The sequence below is a fragment of the Budorcas taxicolor genome, chromosome 20 (genome assembly GCF_023091745.1).
Source record: "Budorcas taxicolor isolate Tak-1 chromosome 20, Takin1.1, whole genome shotgun sequence".
NCBI lineage: Eukaryota > Metazoa > Chordata > Mammalia > Artiodactyla > Bovidae > Budorcas > Budorcas taxicolor.
In genome coordinates, this window is record NC_068929.1 from 39,329,082 (window position 1) to 39,344,004 (window position 14,923).

Here is a 14,923-nt window from a genome sequence, read left to right on the forward strand (position 1 = left end):
TGAGCTTTAAGCCAACTTTTTTACTCTCCTCTTTGACTTTCATCAAGAGGCTCTTCACTTTCTGCCATAAGGGTGGTGTCATCTCCATATCTGAGGTTATTGATATTTCTCCCGGCAATCTTGATTCCAGCTTGTGCTTCTTCCAGCCAAGCGTTTCTCATTTTAAGTTTTAAGCACTGTTTATTAACTTCCCACGATGAAAGATAAGAATTTAATCCTGTCTCACTTCCCAGCCGCAGACACACTCTCCCATGCATATGCACTTATACGTGTGCTCTTTCCACTTCCTGTTTTTCCAATATCATTCTGTTATAATTTTTGGTAGGCCAGTAATCGTTATTTGTGTTATGATTATATAAACCCTGTTCAAGCTGAACCAAGTACTGTATACTGTTCTTACTTTTTCCTTTTTTGGAGGGGGTACATCCTTTCATATTGTCTTATGCTTTTAGTTTTACTTGTCTGCTTCATTAATTCAATTCCAGATTCTTTCTAGGTTATATAAATCTAACGAAATGTTCAAGCATATTAATATTTTATCAGTTTTGCCTTTGTGAATAAATCTCTCTGAGGGCCTTCTGACTTACTTCCCAGCCTTTGTCGTATAAGAGTTCACATGGATGCTGCCAATATTTGAAAAGCACAGAGTGTGATAAATAGCTAAGTATTCTCATGGCCAGAGTTTTCTCAGAAGCTCCAGAAGCCTCCACCTGTAGTAGCCAACCCTTGGTTTGAAGAGATTAATACCTGAGCATGCCTGTAACCCATTCAGGACAAACCTCTACGTGTTTCAACACATTTGTTAGAAAGCTGTGGTTCATCCTCATCCAGAGGATTCCTTTTTTATTTTTCTTATGGTGGACTCTCTTTTTCCTGAATTCCTTGTCTTCATCTTACTTTCTCATTTTGGTAGAAGCTTAAATTTATTTGCTATTTATTGTTGATACCCTGCTAACTGCAGGTAGCTTGCCAATATATTTTATTAAAAAAATTTAAATTAGTTATCAACAAAATTAAAAGACTGCCAATTCCAGATGTTGAAAAGATCCAGAACAGTCGAAATTTTCATACCCTTCTGGTAGGAATGTAAAGTGCTACTTGGTAAAAACATTGAGACTCGACATTTCTGACAATGTCTTTATTCTCCATTCACTCATGATTGCTAGTTTAGCTGGGTATAGAATTCTAGGTTGGGAAATTTTTTCAAGATTTTGAAGCCATTGTTCTACTGTGTGTGTGTGAAGTCGCTCAGTCATGTCCAACTCTTTGCAACCCTGTGGACTGTAGCCCGCCAGGCTCCTCTGTCCATGGGATTCTCCAGGCAAGAATACTGGAGTGGGTTGCCATTTCCTTCTCCAGGGGATCTTCCCAACCCAGGGATCGAGCCCGGGTCTCCTGCTTTGCAGGCAGACACTTTATCCTCTCAGCCACCAGGGAAGCCTGGTGTTCTACTATTTGTTTCTTATTATGGATTTATCTTCATCTGTTGCAGTGGACGCTCATTAGGCCCCTTCCAGTCTGAAAACACATGCCTGTCAGCTTGGGACATTTTCATATTTTATGTCTTTGATTTCCTCTGTTTTCTCTTTTTTTCCTTAGAATTTCTGTTTTTTAGAGATGGGCCTTTGTAACCTTTTCTCTAATTCTCTTAGTATTCTTACATTAGTATTTTAAGACTTCTTAGCATCCTTAGCATCAATATTTTATTTTCTGAGCAATTTTTCCTAAACTTTATTTGTGCTTTTGAAGTTTTTATTAATGTGCTTTTTAGTATACAAGAGATCCCATTTTTATTCTTAGTCATTTAAAAACTTTTTCTGTCATGTTCTTTCATAGATGCAGTAACTCTTCTTTGAGGATATCAGATTTGAATTTTTTATTTTTCTTTCTATGCAGTCTGTTTTTTCAAGCTGCTTTTTTCTTTATTTTGAATTTTGACTTTCATATTGTAACTTTTTCTCACTTTCTGGTCATTCTGATTGCTGCTCTTATTTAAGTGAGAGTCTTAAAAAATAAAGCAAGTCTAACTGGAACTTCTTTTTGCCTGTCTGGGACTTGTTGACTAGTGCTTCATTATGCTTGTTTAAGATGGACTGTCAAGCTGTAAAAATCTTAATATTATTTTAGGTTTTTATCTTGACCTGTTCATATACTCCTTAGAAAAGTTTGTTTAGACTCCTAACCTAGTGAATATGTACTTGGCTGTCAGTATCCTGGGTGCTGAGTAGGGTAGAAAGGGAGGAGTGCCCCAGCCTTTAGAATGCATAGTTAGCGGTCTCCCTGTTTTTAGTATGGTATTCCCCACTGTTAGTTCTTCCTAGGGCTATTAAATTCAGAGGAATTCTGTTTCACTTTTACAAAGGGTTAATCTCCATTCTTCAGCCACGGTGAAGAATAGTCCTTTGGTAGAACAAAATGTGGACGGGGATTTGAGTGCCTAATATATCTTCAAGTAACTTTTAGTCAGGCTACCAGTTTGGCACCTTACCTGCACTGTGCATTTCCAGGATAACCTAGTACAACCAGTTCCTGAGCCCTGTGACCTTTTTATGATCAAAATTATGTTGTTTCTGACTTTCTCACTGGTGGCTTAAGATTTGCTCTTCTCAAGTCTTCTGAGTCAGTTACCTTTGCCCATCTGTTTTCCAGTGTCCAAAATCTTACTGGTGTTGTTTTTTCAATTTTTTGCCCATGTGCATCTGTGCCTTTTTTTTTTTTTAATCTTTTACTGTTGTTAGAGGAATTTCATGAAATAAAGAGAAGGAAATACATTTATTTAATCTGTTATTTTTAACCACAAGTCCCAAGGTCACTTTTAGTATATCTTCATGTATTTGATTAAAATCTTCCCCATTTTCCACAACTGAAATTAAAATTTTTATATTATTATAAATTGCATATTTAAAAGTAAAGTTTGAAATGTATGGTGCTTTTATAAAAAAATATATCTAATCTAAACTAATAGTTTATTTTGTAAAAATGCTCTTCTCTTTCTGATTTTAACTCTTGGAGATAAAAATCTATTAAAAATTTTTTTCTATGACAAATGGAGACCATTTTAGGCAATGGTGTGTTTTCTCATGAAGTGTATTGAGTGTTTTATAATATGAACATCAGTATAAAAAGAAGTAGGCCCTAAAGTTGAAGAAGTAAACATAAGTGAATCATAGTTATTGTTACTCCAACTCTCCTTAATATGTTATAGAAAACAGTTTTACTTACTTTGCTGTTAATTGTATACAGTCTGTTTTTTAACCCTAAAGGAAAGCAGAACATACTACTTGAAAATAGAGTTTTGTGTTTGTGTTTACTTTGTAGGTGACCTACAGCACAACTCTGAATGGCAAAGATACAGTTCATCATTGGAGCTGGACTTCAGACATGCCCCTGGAGTGTGCCATTCACTATGTGGGGATTAGATGCTACATTGACGATCCTCAGTTTCCTGGTCACAAAGAGTGGAGTGACTGGAGCCTACTGAAGAACATCTCTTGTAAGTGCCTATTTAAAAAATTTTGTTTCAGATGAATTAGATTGGTCTTGCTTAAGAGTAGGGCTGAGTTTAAGCTTTTAGTTCTCAGAGCCCCATTTGGATGCACAAGGGTCACCTAGGGATCTTCCATGTCTTCCATCCCAGAACATTTTGATTCAGAAACTCTGAGGCTTCAGAAATCTGTTTTTTTAAAAGAACGTTCTGAGGGATTGGATAAATGTCTAGGTTTAAAAATCAGTTTGAATCAGCATTAAAGAACATTTAAGATTTTTATGTAATGATATCAAGTCCATATTTTTAAAAATTAGCTCTCAATTTCTTGCCAATAGAGCAGACCTCTGTGAACTTCAGAGTTATTGCAGAGAACATTGCAGGAATCTGCAAGTTTACCCCAAATTGTCTGTACGTTGACCACAACTCATATGCAGGTATAATGTTGGCAGTGTGAGAAAGGGCCTGGAATACTGTTGACAGTAAAATGAAGTCCTTAAAAAGGCTGGGGATCATTATGGATTATTCACTCTAGTGACTATATGGAGAAATGGCCAGAGGAAGGAGGGACTAGGAGCAGGCAGACTAATAAGAATCTTGTAGTTCAGCAAAAGACAAGTATGAAGTAGGACAGCTGGGTTTAGAAATAAAAAGGAGGAGAGGTGTGAAAACACTGAAAAGACAGAATCAGTGACTGTGTATTTGGCAGGGGAAAAATAGAGCCAAAAAAGGTTATTGGTTTGGGCATCTGGGTATCTGGTGATTCTGTCCAATGAGACAGAACAATATGAACAAACTGGGTAGGAAAGATAAATTTAATTTTAATGTGTTGAGTGTTAAGTTTGAGGTAGCTGTGAAGTGTCTGGGAGCAACTTCTTATTGTCAGTTGGGAATACAAGTTCAGCATCCAGGTGATTAGTTGGAACTGGAATTATCTAGTTGATCTCTGAACAACTGGAGGTAAGGGGCTCTGACCCTCTGTGTAGTGGAAAGTCCATATATAATTTATAGTTGGCCTCTGCACGCAAGGAACCACCATATCTGTGGTTTCACACCCAAAGATTCAACCAACCACAAATCCTGTCATATTTACTATTGAAAAAAATCCATGTAAAAGTGAACCCAGGCAGTTCAAACCTGTATTGTTCAAGGGTCAACTGTGTATTTGAGAATCATTAATATATGTGATATGAAATTTTTTAAATTTTGGAGGCTAACATAACTCAAGGAAAGGGGCATGAAGACCAAGGACAGATCCCTTAGAAGCTGGTATGAGGAGGGATGATGGAAGAAAGAGGCCAGCAAAGCAAATAGCAGCCAGAGTGTTAAGAATAGCAAAAGTCAGTAGTCTACACCCCAAGAGAGAAGGGAATTTTGAAAAGGAAGACTTTAGGCAACATACCAGATGCTCTGGAAGTTGAAGGAAAGATTACTAAGAAGTGGCCATTTGATTGAGCAGTTGGGCCATGGAACCATTTTAATAAGTAGCAGAGTACAAGCCAGATGGCAGGAGATTAAAGAATGAGTAGGTAGAAAGGAGACTAGAGATACTTTTCTTAAATTGGCTACTTAGGAAAATAAAAACAAAGGGGTGGCTTCCATTAACATATAGAGAGTTGGGCTTTTTTTATTTTAAAGTGCTTTTAGGATGTGGAATACTTAACCATATATATAGGTTAATGAAAAGTAAGACATCTGATCTAAACACATAGAGTAATTTCAAAGAAGTGGAATTCTTTAACATACAGGTTTTTTTGGTGTGGATTTTCCACATGGTAGATATAAACCTGCTTAATATCAACCTTTGGACTTCTTAGATATTAATATTAACCTGTAACTATATACATTGATCCACAATCCCTTCCACTCCCCCCATCACCCCATCATAAATAAAACCACACACATTTTTATTTCTTGTGTGTGTCTTGCTCCTTTGAAACCTGGAGGGACTTTTTCTTTGAGTCACCATTATTTCAAAGTACCTAACTGTGGTTTATGTACACTGGGCTAATTTATGTAAAAGACTTCTAAAGTATTTATAATTCCTTTTGCTCTTTCTAGTGCCTCCTGATTCTCAGACTAAGGTTTTTCCTCAAGACAAAGTGATACTTGCAGGCTCAGATCTAACAGTATGTTGTGTGACTCAAGAAAAAGTGTTATCAGCACAGATTGGCAGTACACATTGTCCCCTTATCCATCTTGATGGGGAAAATGTTGCAATCAAGATTCGCAACATTTCTGCTTCTGCAAGTAGTGGAACAAATGTGGTTTTCTCAGTAGAAGATAACATATTTGGAACAGTTGTTTTTGCGGGATGTAAGTATATTACTTTTTTTTTGAAGAGTTCCTGTTAATGTTTTTTGGGTCTTAAGGTACCAGCATTTTTGCTTGTTTTCAAGCAAGTTCAGGTGAGTTCTAAGCTTGTTTTTTACATAATTGTATCTGTATAATTTGTGAAAGTGAAAGTTGCTCAGTTGCGTCCAACCCTTTGCAACCCCATGGACTATAGCCTGCTAGGCCTCTCTGTCCACAGAATTCTACAGGCAGGAATACTGGAGTGGGTAGCCATTCCCTTCTCCAGGGTATCTTCCCAACCCAGGGATTGAACCCAGGTCTCCCACATTGCAGGAGGATTCTTTACCATCTGAGCCACTAGAGAAGCCCCATATAAGAATATATGTGGTGGTGGCTTAATCGCTAAGTCATGTCGGATTCTTGTGACCCCGTGGACTAGAGCCTGCCAGGCTCCTCTGTCCATGGGTTTCTCCAGGCAAGAATACTAGAATGGGTTGCCATTTCATTCTCCAGTGGATCTTCCTGACTCAGGGATCGAACCTGGATCTCCTGCATTGTAGACAGATTCTTTACTGACTGAACTACAAGGGAAGCCCTATAAGAATATATATATAAATAATTTGCAGATTTTATAATTAGATTTAAGACACTCAACTGCTAATTTTTAGTTTAAATTCTTAGTTTAAAAATAAATAAAATTCTTAGCTGACAGCTTTGTTGAGTCAGGGGCAGTTAGTATGTAATAGTTAAACTTCCATTGTTTAGGAATTTTTTCATATAGATTAATTTCTCACCTGATTGAAGTGTGCCTTTTTATTTAAAGTACCTAAATTAAAGAAATTGTAAGGATTTTGCTCAAAATCTTTCAAAAGCATAACCTGCACTTCTCTGATGAGAGGAGGGTGGCTAGAGGACATGGGAGGAAGAGTTCCCCCTCACGGTGCTCTGTGTACCGTGGACTCTCTGGAATGCAGGGGCATCTTTTAACATGCTTATACCTCTGTCCCATGATGCTTCCAAAAGTTGTTGGTGGGCTGCCCTGCCTAGATGGCTTGTGTTATCCGTCCACAGATAATTTTGTATGTAGAGTTTTTCTCTCCCCTCCCTAATGGTAACTGTAATGTTAGGAGCACTGATGGTGCCTCCAGCAGTGCTTCTCTTCCACCTCACATTCTGAACTTAAAAGTTCTGAGTGGTCTGAGGATCTCATGAGTAAAGTGTATAAAATGTAGTGAATAGATTTTGTGAATTTCTTTTGATCACTTGGGCTTCCCTGGTGGCACAGAATGACTTTTCTTATGCCTTTTTTTTTTTAATGATTCTCAGTGGTGCTCTACATCAGCTGCTTTCAGCCATTTTTTACACTTCCATAGAAACTTATGATGAATTACATTCAGTTGCTGATAGATTTCCAAGGGAATGACCAGCATTAGGTGCCCTTCTCAGATTGATGGCTCTAACCTTAATTGCTTCTTGCCTTCCCAGTAAACATTTTGGAATTCAAGTGAGAGTGAGGATACATTTAAATTTTACAAATTTAAAAAATTAAATTTTCTTTCCTAAATGGAATTTTAGGAAATGATTTGCAACATTCCTCATAAATGATCATGAAGTCCAAAGTTAAGAACCAATGAAGGGAAACTACTTGATAAGTGATACCAAACAGTGAAATATTCATGTAAAAGAATGAGATAAAAATTAAAACTTAGAAGATGATAAGATTCACTATTATTTCTGACAATTTTCTAATTTTTATTACAGTGGTAGGAAAAACATACTTAATTCATAATTTAGCTTTCATTTTTAATATTTGGAGGTTGAAATATTGATCAATATTTGTTAATTGAGGAGCAGCAGTAACCTTCACTTCAGAGAGAGTCTTTAGAAACTTGTAACAAGGGCTATGGTGTGAGTTAGGGATCAAGATTCACTTTTCTATCCCTTATGGGTATCCTGTTAACCCATTATTTACTGAAAAAGCTGAAAATAATTTTAGAGTCAGCTTGTTCATTTTCCCTTACACACACATACAGATTCAAACCTGCCAGGATTTTGATTGATATTACATTAAATGTGTCAATTTAGGAAGATTTTTATTGTTACAATATTGAGTCTTCCAATCTATGAACATGGTATAGCCTTTCATTTATTTAGATTTTGTCTCATTTATTTTAGTGAGATGAGGTCTTTCATGCCTTTTTGTAAATTTATTTCTAGGTGTTTGATGTTTTCTGGTGCTGATTTTTTAAACTGCATTTTCTATATGTTGCTATATAGAAAGACAGTTGATTTATACCAAGCTTTTACCTAGCTTCAGTTGGTTTTTTTGAAAAGCATTACATTTTAAATACTGCCCTTTCATATTTTTTTCTCCTTCGATTTTTCCTTCCACTTCTGTCTAGTTTGCTCCTGTTATTTTGGATTTTAAGTATTTCAACTTAAAAAAATCTGCCAAATCCTAAAATAATCAGCATTTTAAATATCCTCAAAATTTTGGGTATTTGAGCTAAATAAAATGACTAAAAGTTTGGCCTTAAGTTTAAAATGGTTTTCAAAATAAATAAGTCAATGTTAGTTTTATTTACCAGTTGTTAAACTTTCATATAAATACTCATTACTTCTCTTAATGTTATCCCAAATACTTTGAAGGATGCAGTGCTTATCTCTGGGGAAAGTATGTGAAATTTTCTAAATCTTGTTTGATAAACTGAGGACTATTTTTAAAATACAGGTTTTTAAAAATGTATCTTTTAGAGTTTTTCAACAAGTAGATAATTGATTACAAAACCGTAACCTCCTTGGAAGATGGTTTAGATACATATGACAGTAAGGGACCTCTCTGGTGGCTAAGATAAGAGGCTAAGAATCAGTCTGCCAGTTCAGGGGACACAGGTTTGATCCCTGGTCTGGGAAGATTCCACGTGCCAAGGAGCAGCTAGGCCCCCTGCACCACAGCCCCTGAGCCCACATGTCGTGCCTACTGAAGACCATGGGCCTAGAGCCTCTGCTCCCCAGTGGGAGAGGCCATTGCCATGAGAAGCCTGTGCACAGCAAATGAAGACAGCCACAGGTGGAGGAAGCCCACACAGCAACAAAGACCCAGTGCAGCTAAAAATAAATAAATATTTTTTAACTCTTAAAAAAAAAATGACAGTAGGAAATATCAGTTTCTGCGTATGCTTGGTTAGGTAAGATAGAAATATCACTTTCTGTAATCATTGTCACACTGTAGAATTTTAATTTATCACGCTAAGGTCTGTCAAAACAAAGACAACTGTTTTTCTTTTTCTTGTCTTGCCCCTACAAAAACAGAATCGTTTCATTAAAAAACAAAAGAGCAGTAGTCACTTTGAATATAGGGAGATGCAGAATTTTACCAAGAATTACTTTGTAAATAACAGTCCTTGTAAGTCCTTGTAAGAACAGTCCTTAGTTAAGAACTCTGGAACTTGTAACATGACTTATATTGACTTATAATATGATTTGGTACTTCTTTTCAAGTCACAATATAAGGATGATAGATGATAATACTTTTAACCTGTAGATTTTTCTGATTGAACTAGTTGCACACAGGTTCCTTTGAGAGATTTGATGGACTCTGAAATGGGATTAAGGGAAAAACATGATAGTTGATCTCTTAAGGTTGCTAGGAGGAAGTTTCCAAATGAGCTAATAGTCACTCTTAGGTATATTTTAATCCATCATTCCTAATGTAATATGAACTCTAACACAACATGCTATACAAAAAATGGTAATTGCTGCATCATTCAAAATGTAATAAGCAAATTATTTTATTTTTTAAGAAAATTGTCCAAAATGTAATTAACATTTATAAAATGCAACATTTTTTAGGGAAGGTATATGTAATAAAAGTAACTGCTTTTTTTTTCCTCTCATTTTTAAATTAGATCCACCAGACATTCCTCAAAAACTGAACTGTGAGACATATGATTTAAAAGAAATCATTTGCACTTGGAATCCAGGAAGACCGACATCCTTGGAGGGCCCACGCAGTACAAGTTACACTTTATTTGAAAGGTGAAGGTCTTTGGGAGGGGTTGTCAGACAGTAAGGAGCACACTGGAAGGATGTTAAATGACATAAGGAGATGTTCTATTTCATTTATATAAAAGATATAAAACAAAATATGCTGTAGAAAAGTGGGTATATTATAAACACTCTAACTTAAGCACATCGCAGACTCAATATCTTGTCATCTTTTTTTTAAAAGCCTAGAAAGAAGAACCCTCAAATATGAACAGAGACTCTCTGGGTAGTGGGAATATGGCTGATTATTTTCTTCTGTTTTTTTGCATTGTATATATTTTCTTCCCTGAGTAGGTAATATATCTACACTTGGAAATATAAGCCTTTTTGGAAAAACTACTTGAAATTTACTCATCCATTTTTTTCTGTAATATATCTCTTACCATTTTGAAATTAATATTCCTTAATATTCTCTTTTTCAGTTTTTCAGGAAAATATGTTAGATTTAACAGAGATGAAGTGTCCGCAAATGAAAACTACCAGTTATTCTTTCAAATACTTTCAAATCAAGAAGTATACAATTTTACATTGAATGCTCAAAATCTTCTGGGTCAGACAGAATCAACACTTGTAGTTAACATAACTGAAAAAGGTAAGTTGCTGCATAAACCAGTGTCTTAAAAATAACTTTAGAAGTGGTAAAATGTCTTGAGGTTAATGAAAAGTGCTTCTAGGGATTTTTTTTTTTATTATGGATTACTTCCTTTATAGTTACTTAGTATTCATTTTTAAAATTTCATTTAAAAATCTTTAAAATTTAAATTTCAAGTTTCACTATGTTATTGAATTCAAATAAAAACTTGAATTAGTTTCATAGAAATTGTAAGTGGCTTTATCTAATAATTTTGATTTCTGAAAATATTTTTGCCCAATATTTTAAAAACTTTTTATTTTGAAATAATTGTAGACTCAAGGGTGGTTGCAAAAATAGTAGAGTCCTCCTTCCAGCTTTCTCAGTAGTATCATCTTATGGACCTGTACTTCAGTTAGGCAATTGACCCTCCTGGTTCAGTACTGAACCTGACTACTGACCGTGCTCCATTTTCACCAGTTTTTATGCATTTGATTGTGTGTGGTATGTGTGTAGCTTTGTGCAGTCAGATCCATGTATAGATTCATGTAACCCACCAGATACAGTTAAGATACAGAACTGTTCTATCACCCCAAAGGAACTGCCTCTTGCTGTCACTTCAGCAACCCCACCAACACACACACACACACATGAATCTCTGTCCCTGGAAAACAGCTAATCAGTTCCTCATGTCTGTTGTTTTGTCATATGGGGAATGTGTGTAAATGGAGCCATACACTGTGTGACCTTTGGCATTCGTGTGTTCCTTTGTGCTTGTTTCTGCCTCTTTGCAACCCCGTGAACTCTATCTAGCCTGCCAGGCTCCTCTGTCCATGGGATTCTCCAAGCAAGAATACTGGAGTGGGTTGCCGTTTTCTCCTCCTGGGGATCTTCCTCACCCAGGGATCGAACTGTGTCTTTTGCATCTCCTGCATTGGCAGACATTCGTTACCACTGCGCCACAGGAAGTTGGCATTTTTACTAAGAATGATGTCTTTGATATCCATCCACGTAGTTTTATGTAACAGTAAATAGTTTGTTCCGTTTTACTACTGATGATTTCTGAATTTTTACCAACCCTATTAATATAGAGATCAAAATAGAAATAAAAGAGGTCATTCTTCTTGGCATTCATTCCTGTGGTCTTTCCACATGTATCAACTGAGACCAGCTCTGCAATATACGGAGCAGTAGCACAGAAGCCTTCTCTTAGAGACAGTCGGGGGCTAAGGGCTTAAACCATTTGCATTAGAAGACAGCGTACAAGTGATTAGTAGATGGTCCTGTTGCCTTACTTCGTTATTTCTTGATTTTTTTTCCCTAAGATCAGAAAGGCTACATTTTATATTTGAGTGGCAGTTTTGTATGTATTTATCTGCCCTCTGCCATTTCAACCCTCTCTTTCCCATGATTCTTTCCTATCACTCAAATTGGTGTATGCAGTATATCCAATATAGTGTGTAGTTTGCTTCAGTGTGCCTTTGTTCTTGCCAGGACTCCAGCCTGAAATGCTTTTCTGCAATAGTTTTGCCAGTTTCCTTTGGTTTATCCTCTAAGGCTCATCTTAAGTCCCATCTTCACTGTACATCTACACTTACTTACAGCCAAATTCCAGTATCTGTTAATATCTATACCACACATTAGGACTTACTGTATATACTCTTGTTGACTTTCTTTCTTTCTGTTTGTCATTCCTCAAGTAAAGGAGGGGTTCCTTAAAGGTAGAGACTACCTTTTAGTATTTCTGGGGCTAACTGAGCAACCTTGAGCATGAATGGTTCTTAAGCAATGCTGGCCTGGTGTCAGGCCATAAATGTGAGGTTTGTCTTCCACAAACACTGGGTGGAACATTGTTGATCAGCACTAATAACACATCTCCTGTTTTTTGTTTTCTTTGGCTCTCATTTGTCATATTAGAAAAGAACTTTTAAAGTAATTTTTGAAAATTATATTTACAGTTCATCCCCGTATTCCTACTTCACTCAAAGTGAAGGATATTAATTCAACAGCTGTGACACTTTCCTGGCATTTATCGGGCAACTTTACAAAAATTAAACTGTTATGTCAAATTGAAATTAATAAAACTAACTCAGAGCATGAATTGGTGAGTAAGATTCTCCTCTAAACTTCTTTCGACATTATTTTGGATAAAATACGTAGTTTTCAGAAAGAATTAAGTAAATTCACATGTATAAGCTCTCAGATTACTTATTATAGAGGTTTCCTAAGAGCCATTGTGTGTGTGTGTGTGTGTGTGTGTGTATACATACTTTAGATGGTCTAAACATTTAGCACTTAAAAACAATTGTAGTAGTAGGTGTTATAGAATATAAGTATGACTTCTGCTACTCAGAATGTGTCTAGATCTAGTATAGTCCTTGGCATGTAACGGGCGCTCAATAAATTTGTGAATGAATGAGTAGTTTTTGCTGTAGCCTTTGTGTTAGTTAATGGACTAATCAGCAGCAGAGAGATGATGTGATATTTAAAACTGCTAAGTGCAGCAATAGGAGCAAGTTATAATTGGTCATTATAAGTCAAAAACATGACTTTTTAATACATTTTAAATACTTAAGTTGACTTTTATGCTGCACCATCTTGTAATTTGGGGTAGATGTAAAATAAATGACATTCTACTTAAATAGTTATTTGGAAATGTACTGATAATTTCTAAAAAATCAGGCAAACTACAAAATGTAACACAGAAAGTTCCTTTGCAATAAGTAATTGGGAACTCAGAGACTTTCCGGAGACATGCAAATCCTCAAATTTGTTTCAGATTGCTTCATCTTAATTTTATTTTGTTTAAATATTTGTTGGATATTCTACATGTTTAGCACTACACTAGGGGTTCTAAGTGCCATGTAAAAAATAATGCATAAATGATGCTTGCCTCCAATAAGCTTCCAAATATCTGAATAATGTATTTAATACTCAAGGTTATCTTGGATTACTAAATTATATTAAGGTATATTGCATCACCATTAACCATAGACAGAATATCATCGTCTCTGCATATTTAATTGACCATTATTACTTAGATTCAACATTTGGATTAAAAATATACTTTAATTTTTTTGCTCTTGCAGAACATAATTGCACTGATTTTGAATTTTATATAAGAATTAAAATATAGTAGATGAACTGTCTTTGGTTTTATAGAGGTAAAGTCTTAGGACATTCAGTCAATTTATGTTGCAAGTTTGGGAGGCTTTCTTCTGAAAAATAAATGTATATGTATATTTATTCATATACACATGATATTACATATGTAATATATATATTTGTTTTCTAATAGCGGAATGTCACAATGAGGGGGGTAGAAAGTTCAAATTATCTTACTACTGTGGACAAGTTAAATCCATATACCATATATACTTTTCGGATTCGTTGTTCTACTGACCCTTTTTGGAAATGGAGCAAATGGAGCAATGAAAAACAGTGTTTAACCACAGAAGCCAGTAAGTTAACTGAATGATTTATGGTTAATTGTTACTATGGATCCTGAAATTTTATACCTTTTTTTTTTTTTTAACAAAAATGTCACCAGAGTGACTAAAAGTAGGAGAATGTTTAGATAAATTGTGTAATTATTTAATACCTACTAGTAAAATACCATACAAAGATTTTAAATGATGGGTTTTAGTTTCGTGATAATACGAAAAAATGCTTGGCTTATGTTACGTGAAACGGCTAAGCTGCCTTATCCACAATATGATTATAACTATATTATACACAGGATGATACACAGGAAACCAAACTTGAAATTTAGTAAGATTATGGGGTGGTTTTTCTCATACTTTTTCTTCCTATTCCTGGTATTTTAATTATAATAATCTATTTATAGTTTTCTTTATTGAAAGCAATTATTAATAAAGCTAATTTGGTAAAATATTGTGACTTAGGCCCAAGGATGGTTGGGACTACAAGTTCTTGAACTTTATAGTTTCTGTGGTACACCCAGATCAGAATATCTTTAAAATCAGGTAACTGGTTTTCTGAGTATGATAATTTCTAAAGACAGAATGAGATTCTATTCTTGATTAATCCAGATATCAACTTTCAAACAAACAGCAAAAATTTAAAATAGGTGTAATTTTCAGAAATTATTCAATAAAAGATAGCAAAAGATTTATTTGCACTATATAATATAGGGAACATCAAACTTCTTCCATAAAATGTAATGTGTGTTAGTCGCTCAGTCGTGTCCAAGTCTTCGCGACCCCATGAACTATAGCTGGCCAGGCTCCTCTATCCATATTCCCAGGCAAGAATACTGGAGTGGATTGTCATTCCCTTCTCCAGGGGATCTTCCTGATCCAGAGGTTGAACCCAGGTCCCTGACATGGCAGGCAGATTCTTTATTGTTTGAACCATGGGGGAAGCAATAAGCAGAGAAACAGTAAGACAAAAACTGATAGGTATTAACCCAGATTTTGTCTCTTCACATGAAGACGAAAGAGATGAGAGGATCTTTACAACGCATCCAAGAGTTATTTGGATCATGCTTGAGTCCCGAGAGAGAG

The 14,923-nt window shown here is 35.5% G+C and overlaps 1 protein-coding gene across 1 annotated transcript in view; it reads left to right on the forward strand.

The window, feature by feature from the left end:
* The window catches only part of LIFR (LIF receptor subunit alpha), a 49,493-nt gene that overhangs the window by 14,872 nt on the left and 19,698 nt on the right, over positions 1-14,923 (forward strand). The window contains exons 5-10 of the mRNA XM_052659167.1: positions 3,319-3,493; positions 5,546-5,800; positions 9,688-9,817; positions 10,249-10,418; positions 12,356-12,501; positions 13,696-13,858. Coding sequence (XP_052515127.1) covers positions 3,319-3,493; positions 5,546-5,800; positions 9,688-9,817; positions 10,249-10,418; positions 12,356-12,501; positions 13,696-13,858 — 1,039 coding nt within the window. The remainder of the gene's footprint in view (positions 1-3,318; positions 3,494-5,545; positions 5,801-9,687; positions 9,818-10,248; positions 10,419-12,355; positions 12,502-13,695; positions 13,859-14,923) is intronic.